The sequence below is a fragment of the Triplophysa dalaica genome, chromosome 1 (genome assembly GCF_015846415.1).
Source record: "Triplophysa dalaica isolate WHDGS20190420 chromosome 1, ASM1584641v1, whole genome shotgun sequence".
Lineage (NCBI taxonomy): Eukaryota > Metazoa > Chordata > Actinopteri > Cypriniformes > Nemacheilidae > Triplophysa > Triplophysa dalaica.
Genome location: NC_079542.1, coordinates 30,421,161 through 30,435,260, shown reverse-complemented (window position 1 = coordinate 30,435,260; position 14,100 = coordinate 30,421,161). Strand labels below are relative to the sequence as shown.

Here is a 14,100-nt window from a genome sequence, read left to right as displayed (position 1 = left end):
ATTACATCAATTTTCTTTTAGACCCGGTTTCACAGACAAGATTTAAGGCTAGTCCCAGACTAAAATGAATGTGTGACCTGTGTTAAGTGAATATAACTTGCCCAGAAATATCTTAAAATATATCAGTGCCATTGTTTTGTCAGTAATGTATTCTTCCACTGTATTTTTTTAGGGGCGGTAACCTGGACAGGGCTTAAGAGTCCTAGACTTAAAAATGTTAGAGCAAGTAGCTTGCACTGACATATCTTTAAAAAAAACTTCCACCTCACCTCATTCTCTCAAAATGAAGGAAACAGCAGGTGTCCTATTTGACTGCTCCTTTTTAGCCCCTCCCTCGACTGCAAGCGGCTAGTCTTGGTGATCGGCCTGCACAGCAGCTCTTGAGGTCGAAAACACCTACTTCGGACTCCCCACCACTGATCCGCACAGAAATGGGTATGGTCTCTGACGTCATATTTAGATGTAGGCGTGGTTGGATATGATTTGGGCCAGGTTGGATGAAGAGGACATCCAACTAGATAAAGGTGATGCCATTACATAAGTGTAGGTTACAGTTTAATTGATTCAGAACATGTGAACAGATGCATTTTCACTTTCAAAGATACAAATTGATATAATAAGTAGTCAACATTCTAAATGCAGTTCTTAATATTTTACTACGTTTTTGTCAAACGCTCATATGCAGCCCTTATCAGAAAGAAGTATACTTGAAGTTCATTTTTTAAATTATACTTCAGGAAAGTTCAAGTATATTTTTAAGTGTACTTTATGTATTAAGTATACTCATATCAATAGACTAGTAGTATGCTTAAACGTGTACTATTTGAATACCACTTTGGACTAAATTGCCCCACTTTTTAGTTTATAAGCTTTTTAAGTATACTTTAAATGTAACAGTAGTAAACTTTACAGTACACAACAAGTTTACAATTGAGTTTTAATTTGTAATTCAACTATACTCCGTGTAAACTTGTTTGTATACTAATATTTTATAAGTTCAATACTTATAGCAGATTAAGTCTATGAAAGTACACTTTGAAGATTACTCCCAGTAAACTAATAGTTAAGTAGTTTTTTTACTGCAAGTGTACTTGAAGGTTATCTTTAGGTGTACTGGTTGTATACTAGCTCATTACTTGTAGCACAGTTGTCATTCATAAAAGTACACTTTAAAGTTAACTCTCAGTAAACTAATAAATTATGTTTGTAACTAAACTAAATAGTATGCTTGTAACCTTTCTTTAGGTGAACTTGCAGATATACTGATACATCGATACTTGTCTATTTGTAAATAGACTTCAATGTGTATTCTAATGAACTACTAGTTGCTTGTATTTTTATGAACATACTATTAAGATATTATTTTTGCCCTTGAAATACTTATAATATACCTCTAACTGTACATGTACACATGACTCAAACATGTTTTTTAGGAATAAGAATTTAAGTTTAAATTGAATTTACTTTGTTCAATGATGTTAAATTGACGGAATTTGTCTAAAGATAAGCAGGTATTGTTGATCAGTTGATATACACAAACAAATCCTGAGCAACTGTTTGTAAATATGCAAACCACTGTGAACATCAGCCAATGGCTTTCGTGCTAGGACATGAACGTTAACAAAGGGAGGGTCACTGCCGGGAAATGAAACTTAAATAAGTCATAATAGAAAGAGAAATACTGCATACACTGCAGAGAAGAATTCACTTCTGAAAAGGTAAGTGTGACTTTTGATCCTTTATTTGTGACATTTACTGAAATACATGGAGATATGCAAAAGAATCAACAGCTCTCCATTCCCTGGACTGCTGTATCACATCATAAACTTAATCAATCACTAAAACTGATGGACTGATTTAAATCTTCATTGACTTTGTGAATGTATTGTTTTACAAAAAATCAGTAAAACAGATTTGTAACAACTCGAATGTGAGTTTCATTTTTGAGTGAAGTTATCCTTTAAATCATTATTCAAGATAATATTATTTTGATTATTTCATATTTTTCTATTTAGTAAATGAATAAATTATTATTTAAATACAATAACTCGTTGTTTCAAATTAAGTCATTATTTTGCGATAGCAGTCCCGTATTCCGAGATAAAAAGTCATTATGTTGGGATAATATCTCGTTATTTTGAAACAATAAGATGTTATTTCATGATAAACTATCATTATTAAAAGGTTATACTGATTTTAGCCACTAGAGTGCAGAATACACCGTTTGCATTACTTATACTGCATATTGAATACTTTAATGAGAAAACTCCTTCAAGAAGCTTTTTAAATCTTATAAATGTTATTGCTTTGATTTGTTTTGTCCATATGGTTTTCATTCTCTTTCTGGTCAAATTGACATTTTCATGTTGATATTAATCACCAAAGCTGTTCTAGAATGAGGTGACCAGACGTGTTTTTTTCCTGAGACAGAGCCCAACCGGGTCACATTTGTTTATCATTTACATCATTTATATGTGTCAATTCAGCTTATATGCAACCGACAAATGCGACCTCTGGAGGATGCAGACTCTCCTAATTTTGCCAAGTGAGAGATGTCCTTGGGTTAACATAATGTTGAACCTTTGACAACATTTCAATCAACAAATCTGATTTGAGAGATAAGTTTACATTTCATTTGAAGTTTAAGCTCACAACTATGGTTAGGGACATATACACGATTGTTATTCACATATTTCATATTAGGGATGATTTGGGGTTTGTGGTGGGTATATGCTTTTTCTGCAAAAATGTTGTTTCAGGGTCAACAAAGTTTCCTCACTTGGCAAAATCAGTTTGAGGGAGGACACAGACGAAAATGGCAATCTGTTTTTTTGACCCATATCTTCAGTTTTCATTTTCTGCAAATAAATGAAGAAACTATATTATTTTATCAAATCAAATCCCTTTATTGTCACTCAACCATACACAAGTTCAACAGTAGGTGAAAAACTTGGGTGCAGTTCTGACCAAAATGGAAGACTGACAGATCACAAGTAACAAAAAATAACAATACTTTACAGTAAACATTTCTGTACAAGTGAGAGACCGTGGTATAACGAATGACACATAATTTACATGTAGGCTGTTTCGTCAGCGTCAGTGATCAGACCTACTACCGTCGTGTCATTGGCAAACTGTTGCCACGCAGTCGTGTGTTTGTATAAGAGGGGGCTGAGAACACATCCTTGTGACTCTCCAGTGTTTAGGGTAAGTAAGAGGGAGGTATCTTGCCAATACTGACTACTTGGCCTCTCCTAGACAGGAAATCCAGGATCAAGCTGCACAACAACCTGTTTAAACCCAGCGCCCCGAGTTTGACATCTAGCTTGGAGGGCACAATGGTGTGGAATGCAGAGCTGTTGTGTATAAACATCAGTCTCACGTATGTGTACTTTTTGTCCAGGTGGCAGAGAGCAATGTTATATAATATTCATAAAGTGTACATACATTACATTTATTACATCGCATTATTTGAAGGATGGTAGAAATATTGATAGTGGTTCACAGAATTAAACAAAAATTACAATTTAACCTAAACACATACCTATAAACAGTACATTTTAAAATCTGAAAAATGGACAAAGTGTGCGATTTCTTATAGCCGTTGCTGATGTTCAAATCATCAAAACAGACACACCCCTACCCCCAACTTTCGCTTTCAATCAGCTCTAGTAATTGTCTATTTTTGCACTGTGGCATCTCTCATGCCTCAACACGTGCTGCTCGCTGCAGCAGTCGAGAGAGGTCTCAGTCTCCACAACCAAAAGGTCAATGAATGCAGCACACCATCTCCCATTCATACCGGATAGTTGGGGCGGTGTCCGGCATGCAAATTTAATTCGCCAATTTCATTGGCCTTTTCTATGTCTAGTCGAAGTTAATATGTATTCAAGACAAACCCCTCTGTCGGTTCGATACAACGTCTAGTTCCCTTCATCGGGGAACTGAGGTTACATCCAAAACCAAGACGTATTCCTCTCTGACTTATGCAATAAGCCTGTTCCATGCATTGTGTGGGTGTGGATTCTATTTCAATGAAAATGACGATCCAGCCAGTGATCCATGACCGTTTTCCACTTTACCTTGCACAATATAAGTCACATTTTGTGTATAGACAACTTTGCACAATTGTAAAAAAAAACAATTTTCCTTATTTTTATCTTAAATATATAATTTGACCTTCAATATGGTTGTATGAAATTTTGATTAGTTATAAACATTCTGTTTGTTGTATTTTATTAACAGTGTCATGTAGTGTTAGAAAACTAAAACAGGAAGTTCTTCTAGACCAGCGATGAATCAGCGTTGTGTATATTTTGTGAAATTGTCTAATGTAGTTCTATGATATACAAATATGATTTTATTATGAAATTAATCTTCATTTAAGCTCGCCATAAATCAAAGTCAAAATTAATCATTAACCCATAGGTTTAATTTTTTTCATTGCAAGTAAATAAAAGACCAGGACAAAAACCTGGCTAATGATTATTTGTCACAAACATTTGCCCATATTTATTATAAGTGCAAATGCTTTTCATTATGTGCACTGTTGCAGAGGAGCATTAGATAAAGCTCAAAACCCATAGAAAACAGGAAACAAGGAGCAAAACACATAGGAATCAAAAATATTGATAACTAAAATAAAACCAAAATTAAACAATAGGAAATTACAAATACACAAAAAGGCAATACTATAGTATAAATATTAATGTGATATTTAACATTATGAACAGCTGTGTCAATAGAATTGTAAAGCTGGTGTATTCATAGTGATAATAAGAAAGTTTGTGTCTTGAAATATGTTATCAGTCACCCAGTGAGCAAACCAGGCGGCAAGAAATTACTCTGATGGTAGATACGTGTAGGAAAAAAATCTTTAGAGAAAGCAGGCTCAACAGGAAGCACCAGTTCTTCTCTGGCACATAAAAAGAGATTTGCATCATGTTATTAGAATAGAACCTAAGGCTGTGTTTACATTTGTCATTAACATGCGACCTGTATCTGGATGTTGTCCTTAAACAAATTGAAAAGACAAGTGTAAGTGCGCTTTTGACCGGAATGTTACCGGATCTCAGTGTAATGTAAACCCAATCCAGCCAGTTCATCTTTATTTAACGATACAACTTCACAGAAAACCCCGCCCGCTAAAATTATTCTCTCGTCTGTCCTGCTGAGCAGGTAACAAACACAGCAAAAAGTTTTATCTTGCTCATGAAAATTGCATATTCCCACGAAATGATCGTGGATTCCTTTTTACATTGTATCATTATTTTGCAACCTATAGAGGATGTATTTCAAATCCAGTGGGGATTTCTTTAAGACTGCAAGGGAAGCTTGGCTTCCCCTATTATGTCAAAAAAATATTGGTCAACAATGAAATTTGGAGTTAACATTCTATTGAATAAAAATATGTTAGAACACGTAAATCACGAAAACGAGATTGTTCATAATCAGCTACATATAGCAGGTCGGCTGACTCTATTTCCTTCTCAAACATTCTCATATCGTCCGTTGACTTCAATGGGGATGCTTTCAACAGTTTTTCTCAGTGCTTCGAAATTAGACTGTCATTGGTTAAATGCTGCGATTATGTCCCGCCAACGGACGCTCAGCGTCTTTGGGGGTGAATGGAGGAGTGGGATGGCCTGGACTACAAGCTACTGCGTGATGATTGGAGGGTCTGTCGAAAGATTGCATCTCCTTTTGATTGACAGCGATTTTGTTCCATAAAAAGTCGCTGACGCTGATGCTATTCGATCTCAGTCCCATTGCGGATTTTGCAAGTGTAGTCGAAAGAGAAACTGCTGCAACCTATTTCTTGGTACTTGCTTTCCGAAATTTCTAGCCAATTTTCATCATTCATTTCACACAATTATACACCACACTCCTTGTTTCAGTTTAATGTAATTCCCACATTACCTCCGTCGAGCTTAATTTCTATTTTTAGATTGTGTGTTCATTCATTCGTTGTGAAATGAGCTTCCCCTCTTTGAAAGACCAGCAGCCGCCACTGGTCATTTCACACAAGATGTTTTACTTGACCACTTCAGCTGTTCCATCGCATAGGCTCTTTGAGACTTCCATGAACAGGTTTGACTTGCACACACAGTGGCAGGGATGTGGCGGTGATGAAATTTCCCCACCAGTTAATACACGTGTAAAAAGTACTAGCAGGCCTAGTACCGATGACACCGGGTTTGGGGGGTTTGATCTGGGGTGGTCGAAGATGCAGCTGGACACTTCGGAAACGGCAATTGCTTGAATTGGGTGGGTTAAAGATCTTTCTTAATAAAAAAGTACAATTACATTTGCTTATATTAAAAACAGACCTTACAAACTGAATAATTATCACAACAAACATTAAAGGCGGAGTAACCTAATTACACTTAAGACAGCTGAGTCGGGCCAAGTACCAAAACAACCTTGTAGCCAGTCAGCAGTAAGGTGCACAGAGCACAGGACGGACATTGCCCGAGGCAAGTGCTGATGAAAGCAAAAGGTGGGAGTATGGGTGTGTTTGTTTTGGTGATTTGAACATCAACAATGGCTAAGAGAAATCGGACACCCCGCCTTTAAGCAAAAAATAAATAAGAAACATTTTTTGTTGTTCGCTTAATAGGACTGGGTGTTGTAATCCCACTATTTCACACTATAATTCCCCAATTGAATTGCCCAAAAGAACATTTCCCATGCCTCATGCTTGACAGGGGGAGCAGTCAAGAACATGACTAGAGGAACGGAGGTCCGAGATTTCACTTTGTTCGTCCTCTGTGTTTGGGGGATATATGATTTTTTTAATACTTAGCATATTTATATTTAACTTTTCTTGCTATTATCAAAGAGACATCTCATGAGTTGTGTGTCCGATCTTTTTTTCATCACATCCATTAATCTGGGTGAAAGATGCCTTTTGGTGAGGTACTGGTAATAATGCCCTTTTTATGGTCACCAACAATGCGCCACATCTTCAGTTGTGCACCTCAGCCTCATTGGTGTTTTGGCATGTTATAACAAGACGGCCTCAGCAAAGGGTGTGTGTTGCATTGTTACATGGTCATTTGGCAGCCTATGATGTGCCCATCCACCTCAACCACAGCAAGTGGCTTCTTCTTTCTGCACCACTAACCGGTTCTTAAATATCCTCTACTGGACCTTTCCTCTGAACCCCACTTCCTGTGTCAATAAGCTCATCTACATTAAGGGCTGCAGCATCAACAACAACACTTCCTTTACTGGTAGCTTTGGTGACTTAACACCTCAAAGCAACCATACATACCAACCTGTTGGCTAAGGCGTTCTAGCCCCACTTGCAGCGTAAATGCATTCTCAGTGCCCCAGGTTTCATATGGCATAACACTACAACACATTACCAAATCAACGCAATAAATACCAACCCATTGGCTAAGGCTGTTCTAGCCCCAATGAGACTGTTAATGTGTGCTCAGTGCCCCCAGTCCCGTATGGTATTACATAACAACACATTACCAAATCAACGCAACCATAGGGACCAACCCATTGGCTAAGGCTGTTCTAGCCCCAATGGCCCTGTTAACGCAAGCTCAGTCCCCCCTGTCCAGTATGGCATAACATTTCAACATATCACCAAAACCTCAACGCAACCATACGTGCAAACCCATTAGCTAAGGCTCTTCTAGCCCCACTGGCAGCGTTAATGCATACTCAGTGCAGCAGGTTTTGTATGGCAAAACATTACAACACATTACCAAATCAACGCAACCATATTCGTCAACCCATTGGCTGAGGCTGTTCTATCCCCACTGCCACTTTTTTATAAATGCTCAGTGCTCCCAGTCCCGTATGGCATAACATTGCAACACATTACAAAAAACTCAACCATACGTGCCACTCTACAATGGCTGTCGTATTTATTGCATGCTCAGTATCCAAGTTTCCGTATGGTGTAACATTACAACACCATTTTATTGCATGGTCATTTGGCAGCCCATTTGACTGCTTCTCTCAGAAACAAATCTTTCAAATGCTTTATTAATGGCTTCTTCCCATGGTACAGTCAACTCCACCATAATAACTGTCCTACTGGAGCTGGACCCCAGGAGCATGTCCGGCAACAGATTGGTCACTGCGATTTCCAGAGGGAAATATAGTTTGTGGTTTAAATCAACTCACATTTCTCCCCTGGCTGTACTCCGGACATCCTGAATCTGGGGTCAAGGGCTTGGCCAACTTTTTCTGCCCCTCCCGAATAAAAAAGGGTTGCCTTTTTAGAGAGTTAGCCTGGGCATTTTGGAGGATGGCATTTGCTACCATTCTCTTGGTCTCTACTGCTGCATTCAAGCACTTTTGTACTTGATTGTGGCGCAATGTGTATCTCCTCTGTGTCAAGCTCTTCTTACAACCCACAAAAATATGTTTAAATTTAGCTGGAGCTGCACATAGGTGTCAGACTGGATCCTGTCCACTCCAAACATGCAAACGTTGTTGAGGATAGCACATAATTATGTCCCTCTCATGATTAAACATCATCCAACAGCCTTGCTGGGCTTGAGAGACCACTCTGTTCTATTTGCTTCTTCTTGATGCTGAAACTCCTCCACCGCCAGGTGATGCTGTTTCTGTGGCGTAGCTTTTCTCCATGTGGGTGTGATAAATCCAAAACCAAGTCCCCCTTTGCCAAATTGAACTTTTCCCACAATGTTTCTATGTCTGAGGGCTGCCTTCGCATCTGCTACCGCTGTTGCTGGGTTCCATTTCTCTAGTCGCTACTGTTGGAGCAGCATCTCTTAAACGTGGATCACAGGATTGAGCGTCATTTTTGTGCATTTGTATTCCTCCACAAGCTTGAAATGGGAAGAGAGAGGGCTCCATTCCCTGCAGCCCTATTTGCTAAGGTATCTTGGTAGCCCATGCGATTTCCTCACTTGTGTAATTACAAATCTCTCTAGGTTCTTGGTGTGAGACTGTGTGAGCTCATACAGTAAAATTGTCCAGATTGGGCGTAGAAACAAGCCAAATTTGAAGCACCAGAGTTCCAGCGTCCCAGGAAGAGCTTTATTTTTGATTTTTTTTAATCCACTGAGTGTCTCTTTCAGAGTTGTTCCACCTGTTATGCGTCTTTTGAGGGTGACCGTTGGTATGGACTTGCCCTTTATACAGAACCTGCAGTTGGTAAGCCGCCCCTTGACATTAGAAATGCACCGGGATTTGACCGCCATTTGTGCCCAGCTTATGTTCTCCTGGATCTTACCCAGCAGTCCCTTTGTACATGCTTTGGTTGTTGTGATGTATGCCCTGATTGGAGGAAGGCCCATCCATCCATCCATTTTCTACTGCTTATCTTGGGTCTCCCTCCAGCTCTTCCGGGGGGACAGCGAGACGTTCCCAGGCCAGCAGGGAGACATAGTCCCTCCAGCATGTCCTAGGTCTTCCCCGGGGTCTCCTCCCGATGGGACATGCCCAGCACACCTTCCCGGGAAGGCGTCAAGGGGGCATCCGGAAAAGATGCCCGAACCACCGCAGCTGGCCCCTTTCGATGTGGAGGAGCAGCGGCTCCCGAGTGACCGAGCTTCTCACCCTATCTCTAAGGGATAGCCCAGCCACCCTGCGGAGAAAGCTCATTTCGGCCGCCTGTATCCGGGATCTTGTCCTTTTGGTCATGACCCACAGCTCTTGACCATAGGTGAGAGTAGGAACGTAGATTGACCGGTAAATCGAGAGCTTCGCCTTGCGGCTCAGTTCCTTCTTCACCACGACAGACCGGTACAGCGACCGCATTACTGCAGGAGCTGCACCTATGTCCAGTGACAAATGCATCTCTGTTGTCTTGTTCCAACTTCTACTGTGCAATGTGATCTGTCCATGAGTCTCCTTGCGCCGCCGCTCTCACAGACTCCAGGGGTATTCATCCTCTTGTGTTTTTCATTGCCATAGTTGGGTGGACCCATTATGCTTTCTAGTAACGGATCCTGCCGACAAAGGTAGCTAGGCCATGTCTGTCATGATTGGGTCTATTCCCTGCTGCCAGCCATCTCTCCAGGCTGTTCACAGAAAAAAAAACATTTATGTTAGATAGCCTATCTTTCAATAAGATATGTTGTTGTCACATTTAAATTTACGCAATGATTAACAAAAGACATTTTCTGTTAAGAGAGAACAAATGTGTATTCTTCCCCTTATTTTGCAAAAATATTTTGGTGCCAAAGATAAGTTGCCTATATTGACAAAACAAGTAATCATGGCACACATTGTGCAACAAATAAATAAATGAGGAATAAATACGAAATGAAAAACATTTACGTTTAATAAATGGCTAGCACTTGACACCCTGCTTATCTTATTGTTTGCTATACTAATGATGGTGATGTTTGCCTAATATTATTGTTAATGCAGTGGCTTATTCACTGCAGTAATCCTCACATAAAGCATATTTTGGAATATTTTTGTGGAATATTTTATTAGTATCTTCCATAAAAGTGCAGTGCTTCTCGATTTGAAATGAAGCAATTTCACCAAACCTGTCTCCAGCACGCTTTATTTACACAAGGCATTATTATTAATATTATTATTCAAATCCTCAGGTGTAAACTCAGACCTAATCACCATGGCTACAGCTGTAGATGTCTCTCGCCACCTTCAGTGTCCGATCTGTAAGAACCTGTTTGAAGATCCAGTCAGCACAGTCTGTGGACACAGCTTTTGCCAGCGCTGTCTGGAACAGCACATAAGCACGAGTGATCAACAATGCCCTCTGTGTAAAGAGTCTATTTACACAAAACCCAGCGTGAACGTTGCTCTCAAAACCCTTCTGCAGCAGTTTCTCCAGATGCAGATGGCGGACCTTAGTCTCTACACGGGAGAAAGAGGTGAGATCCCCTGCAACGTCTGTGAGGAAAACCTGACATCAAGAGCTGTGAAGTCCTGCTTGACCTGTTTGCTCTCATACTGTGAGCGGCATCTGAAGCGCCATCAGTCTTTGAGTAGGCACAGGGGTCATAAACTGGTGAGTCCGGTGGAGAGACTAGACGAGAAAGCATGTCCTGCCCACGGCAGACCTCTGGAGCTCTACTGCAAACGGGAAAAGCGTTTGATCTGCACCTTATGTGTGAAGACTGGGGAAGATGTCATATCTATCGAGACGGAGAGAGAGAGGAGAGAGGTATAAACCTTTCATAGAAAAGTCCACAGAGGGCATTCTAAAGCATGAATATTGAGTTTATCATGTTTCAATGAAATTTGAATTTTTTTCAAATACACTGTGATTGAATTCTATCATCTACTGTATAAAATTCAATCAGCACAAATGTGGCTCTAAATCTTTTTGCGAGACATGAGTTTGGTTACATTGTGATACAATACAGTTTGGTATGTTTCTGCAGGCTGAACAGCAAAATATTATTAAAGGATTGGAAAGCATGACAAACCAGAGTGAGAACAAACTTGAGGATCTTCAAAACACTGTCACAAAATACCAGGTAAGTGTATTTCTTCAAAGTGTGAATCTGTAAACAGACACATGATGATCAGTCGCTTCTTCTCTTCTCACAGGTTCAGATAGACAGAGAGCAGAGGGAGATAAAGGAGGTGTTTGCTGAAGTAATGGATGTTGTGAGGAGAGCTGAGGTGGAGCTGCTCATTCCTCTGGAGGATGGAAGAAGACGTCTTGACAAGGAGATGGCAGAAAAAACCCAGCAGATACAAAAGGAAATCCTGAAGTATAGAGAAATCATCGATCACCTGAACCAAAATAAGAAAGAGGAAGATGACATGGTCTTTCTACAAGTCAGTGGCTAATTCTGTATTCTGTGCATTTTAAGAAATATTTCCAAATTTACTCAACCTCATCCTAGATGTGCTTTGACTGATTTGTCACGTATAGTTTTATTTGACCCTTATGAGATGCCTTCGTCATGCATGAGGTCGTAAGTCACTCCTAAGTTGAGTTTTGATTGCCATAAACTTGCGGACGACCAGAATCAGGCCCGTAAATGTGTTGGATTTGCTTTGGTTGAGGCTGCTGGAAGGTGAATGAATAAAATGGAAAGACCCCTGCTGTTTCTTTTTATCTATATTATTTTTCTTTCATTACTCATTTACTCTTGCTTTTTTATTTAGCACTTATGAATGCAATTGCAAATGTTTTTTGTTAATATTAAGTAAAAAAAGAATACACAAAAAAAGTTGTATTTATTACACCATGATCTGTTTAAATACTCAAGTCTGATTGGCTGGAAGGTGTGCATTAAAACATGCCCTGGAAGTTCCAGAGAGTTGATCAAGGTTCGAAATGAACCGACTTTAGAAAGTAACCGTCATTTTTACCCGTCCGATTAAAATCTGATCAAAACATGAATAACAGTTTTTAATTCTGAAAAAAACATTTATAAACTAGATAATCCACAGCTAGCCTCTGCTTTATGTCCGGGGTTCTTCGCCTCCTCATTGTGGTTTAACATCCTTTAATGCATATCCATATTATCCCATACGAATGCACTATTTGTGTGAGAATAAAAAAAGAAATAATTTAAACATGTCAACTCTGTAATGTTGTGATGATTTTGTCTCTGTTTCAGTCGAACCCTCTGTACCTGCTGAAGTCAAAGATGATTGGACAGTTTCTATTGACACTGAACTGAAGTTTGGCTCCATGAGAAATATAAACTCATCCGCTTTGGCTTCCATTAGGACTCAGCTAGAGAATCTTTGCTCTTTTGGTGAGATATGATGTTTGTGAGTAGTGATGTAATGAGTGAGGTTACTAAGGCAAGCACCACTAATAGTATCATGCCATCTTCAAAGTACCTTACAGAAACACATAAAGAAAACATTGATATACTGATGAGACAAAACATTATGACTACCTGCCTTATGCAGACGAAATGTCATTTTTTTAGTTGTGGCTGCTATTTTGTGTTTGGCTATTCAGTGTATATATTGTAAAATAACATCTGATCATTAATAACATCACTGTGAGACTGAAAGACTTAAGCATTTTGACTTTTTCGTTACAGAAATTAGAAGAATTCAGAGGTTTTCAGGTATTTATAAGAAGATCACATTTGAAAACTGCTATATTGGTTTATTAAGCTATTAAGCATTCCATGAGTGAGATTTTTCTCTTTAAACAGTGGATGTGATTCTGGATGAAGAAACGGCACATCTGAGTCTGGAAGTGTCTCAGGAAGGCAAATCTGTGAGAGACAACGGGAACGTTCATTACATCTCGGGCGGCCCCGGACAATTCGATCTGGTGGGTGGAATCCTGGGAAAGCTTCAGATTATGTCGGGAAGAGCATTCTGGGTAGTTGAGGTGGGGGAGAAAACTAGTTGGGAACTGGGTGTATTGAGAGAAAATGCAAATAGGAAAGGGAAAGTCTCCTACAAGCCCGAAGAGGGTTACTGGGCCATCGTGCTCTGCGATTCAAACCTGTATGGAGCTTTTGAAGATCCTCCTCTTCAGCTTCATCTCTCCACCAAACCCCAGAAGGTGGGAGTGTTTGTCGACTATGAGGATGCTCTCGTCTCCTTCTATAATATGGACAATCTGTCACATATTTACTCTTTCACTCAGTGTGACTTCAATGAAACGCTCCGTCCATATTTTAACCCTCATCCCAACAAAGATGGTAACAATTCTCTTCCAATGACCATATGCTCTGTCAACCCAGATGACATATTTATTTAGGAGCTGTGTCCAGTTGCATAAAGCACCTTAAGTTTTCCATCTTAAGTGTGACACTTTAGGGGTGATTTCCCTTTACCGAAGACAATAGGAGAATAACTTAAGTAAAACTTGAGGTATATTTAAGGAGCTCACTTAAGGGAAAATTACACTTAAGGTGCTTTATGCAACGGGCCCTGTACTGTGTGCAGTAAGCATTAACACACACACACAAAAACATACACGCGCGCACACACACAAACACATACAAATTCATAGACCATTTTCGTTTTTTTTAAATGTAGTATTTAAAGATATATGAATGTGTTTAGCTAAAATTATACTTTTTTTCATTCTGTGAACTACTAACAATATTGTTTCTTTTTGCACTTATTTGCAAAAAATGAAAACTGGAGATACGGCTTAAAATAACAGAAATATGCTCTTTCTGCTTTTTCAAGAAA

At 39.3% G+C, this 14,100-nt stretch overlaps 1 protein-coding gene across 1 annotated transcript; it reads left to right on the top strand.

Moving 5' to 3' along the window:
* Window positions 1-1,680: 1,680 nt before the first annotated feature.
* Window positions 1,681-14,035, top strand: LOC130417461 (tripartite motif-containing protein 6-like). Its single transcript, XM_056743035.1, has 8 exons — window positions 1,681-1,718; window positions 10,557-11,134; window positions 11,355-11,450; window positions 11,524-11,757; window positions 12,195-12,210; window positions 12,549-12,689; window positions 12,987-13,013; window positions 13,104-14,035. The coding sequence occupies exons 2-8, from the start codon at window positions 10,580-10,582 to the stop codon at window positions 13,658-13,660; spliced, it is 1,626 nt and encodes a 541-aa protein (XP_056599013.1). The 5' UTR covers window positions 1,681-1,718; window positions 10,557-10,579; the 3' UTR covers window positions 13,661-14,035.
* The last annotated feature ends 65 nt before the right edge of the window (window positions 14,036-14,100 follow it).

Excerpts from the sequence above, each read along its gene's own strand:
- LOC130417461 (XM_056743035.1), top strand. The coding sequence starts at position 10,580 with ATGGCTACAGCTGTAGATGTCTCTCGCCACCTTCAGTGTCCGATCTGT. Across the intron at positions 11,135-11,354 it reads CGGAGAGAGAGAGGAGAGAG|GCTGAACAGCAAAATATTAT; the intron begins GTATAAACCTTT and ends ATGTTTCTGCAG. Across the intron at positions 12,690-12,986 it reads AGAGAATCTTTGCTCTTTTG|AAATTAGAAGAATTCAGAGG; the intron begins GTGAGATATGAT and ends TTTTCGTTACAG.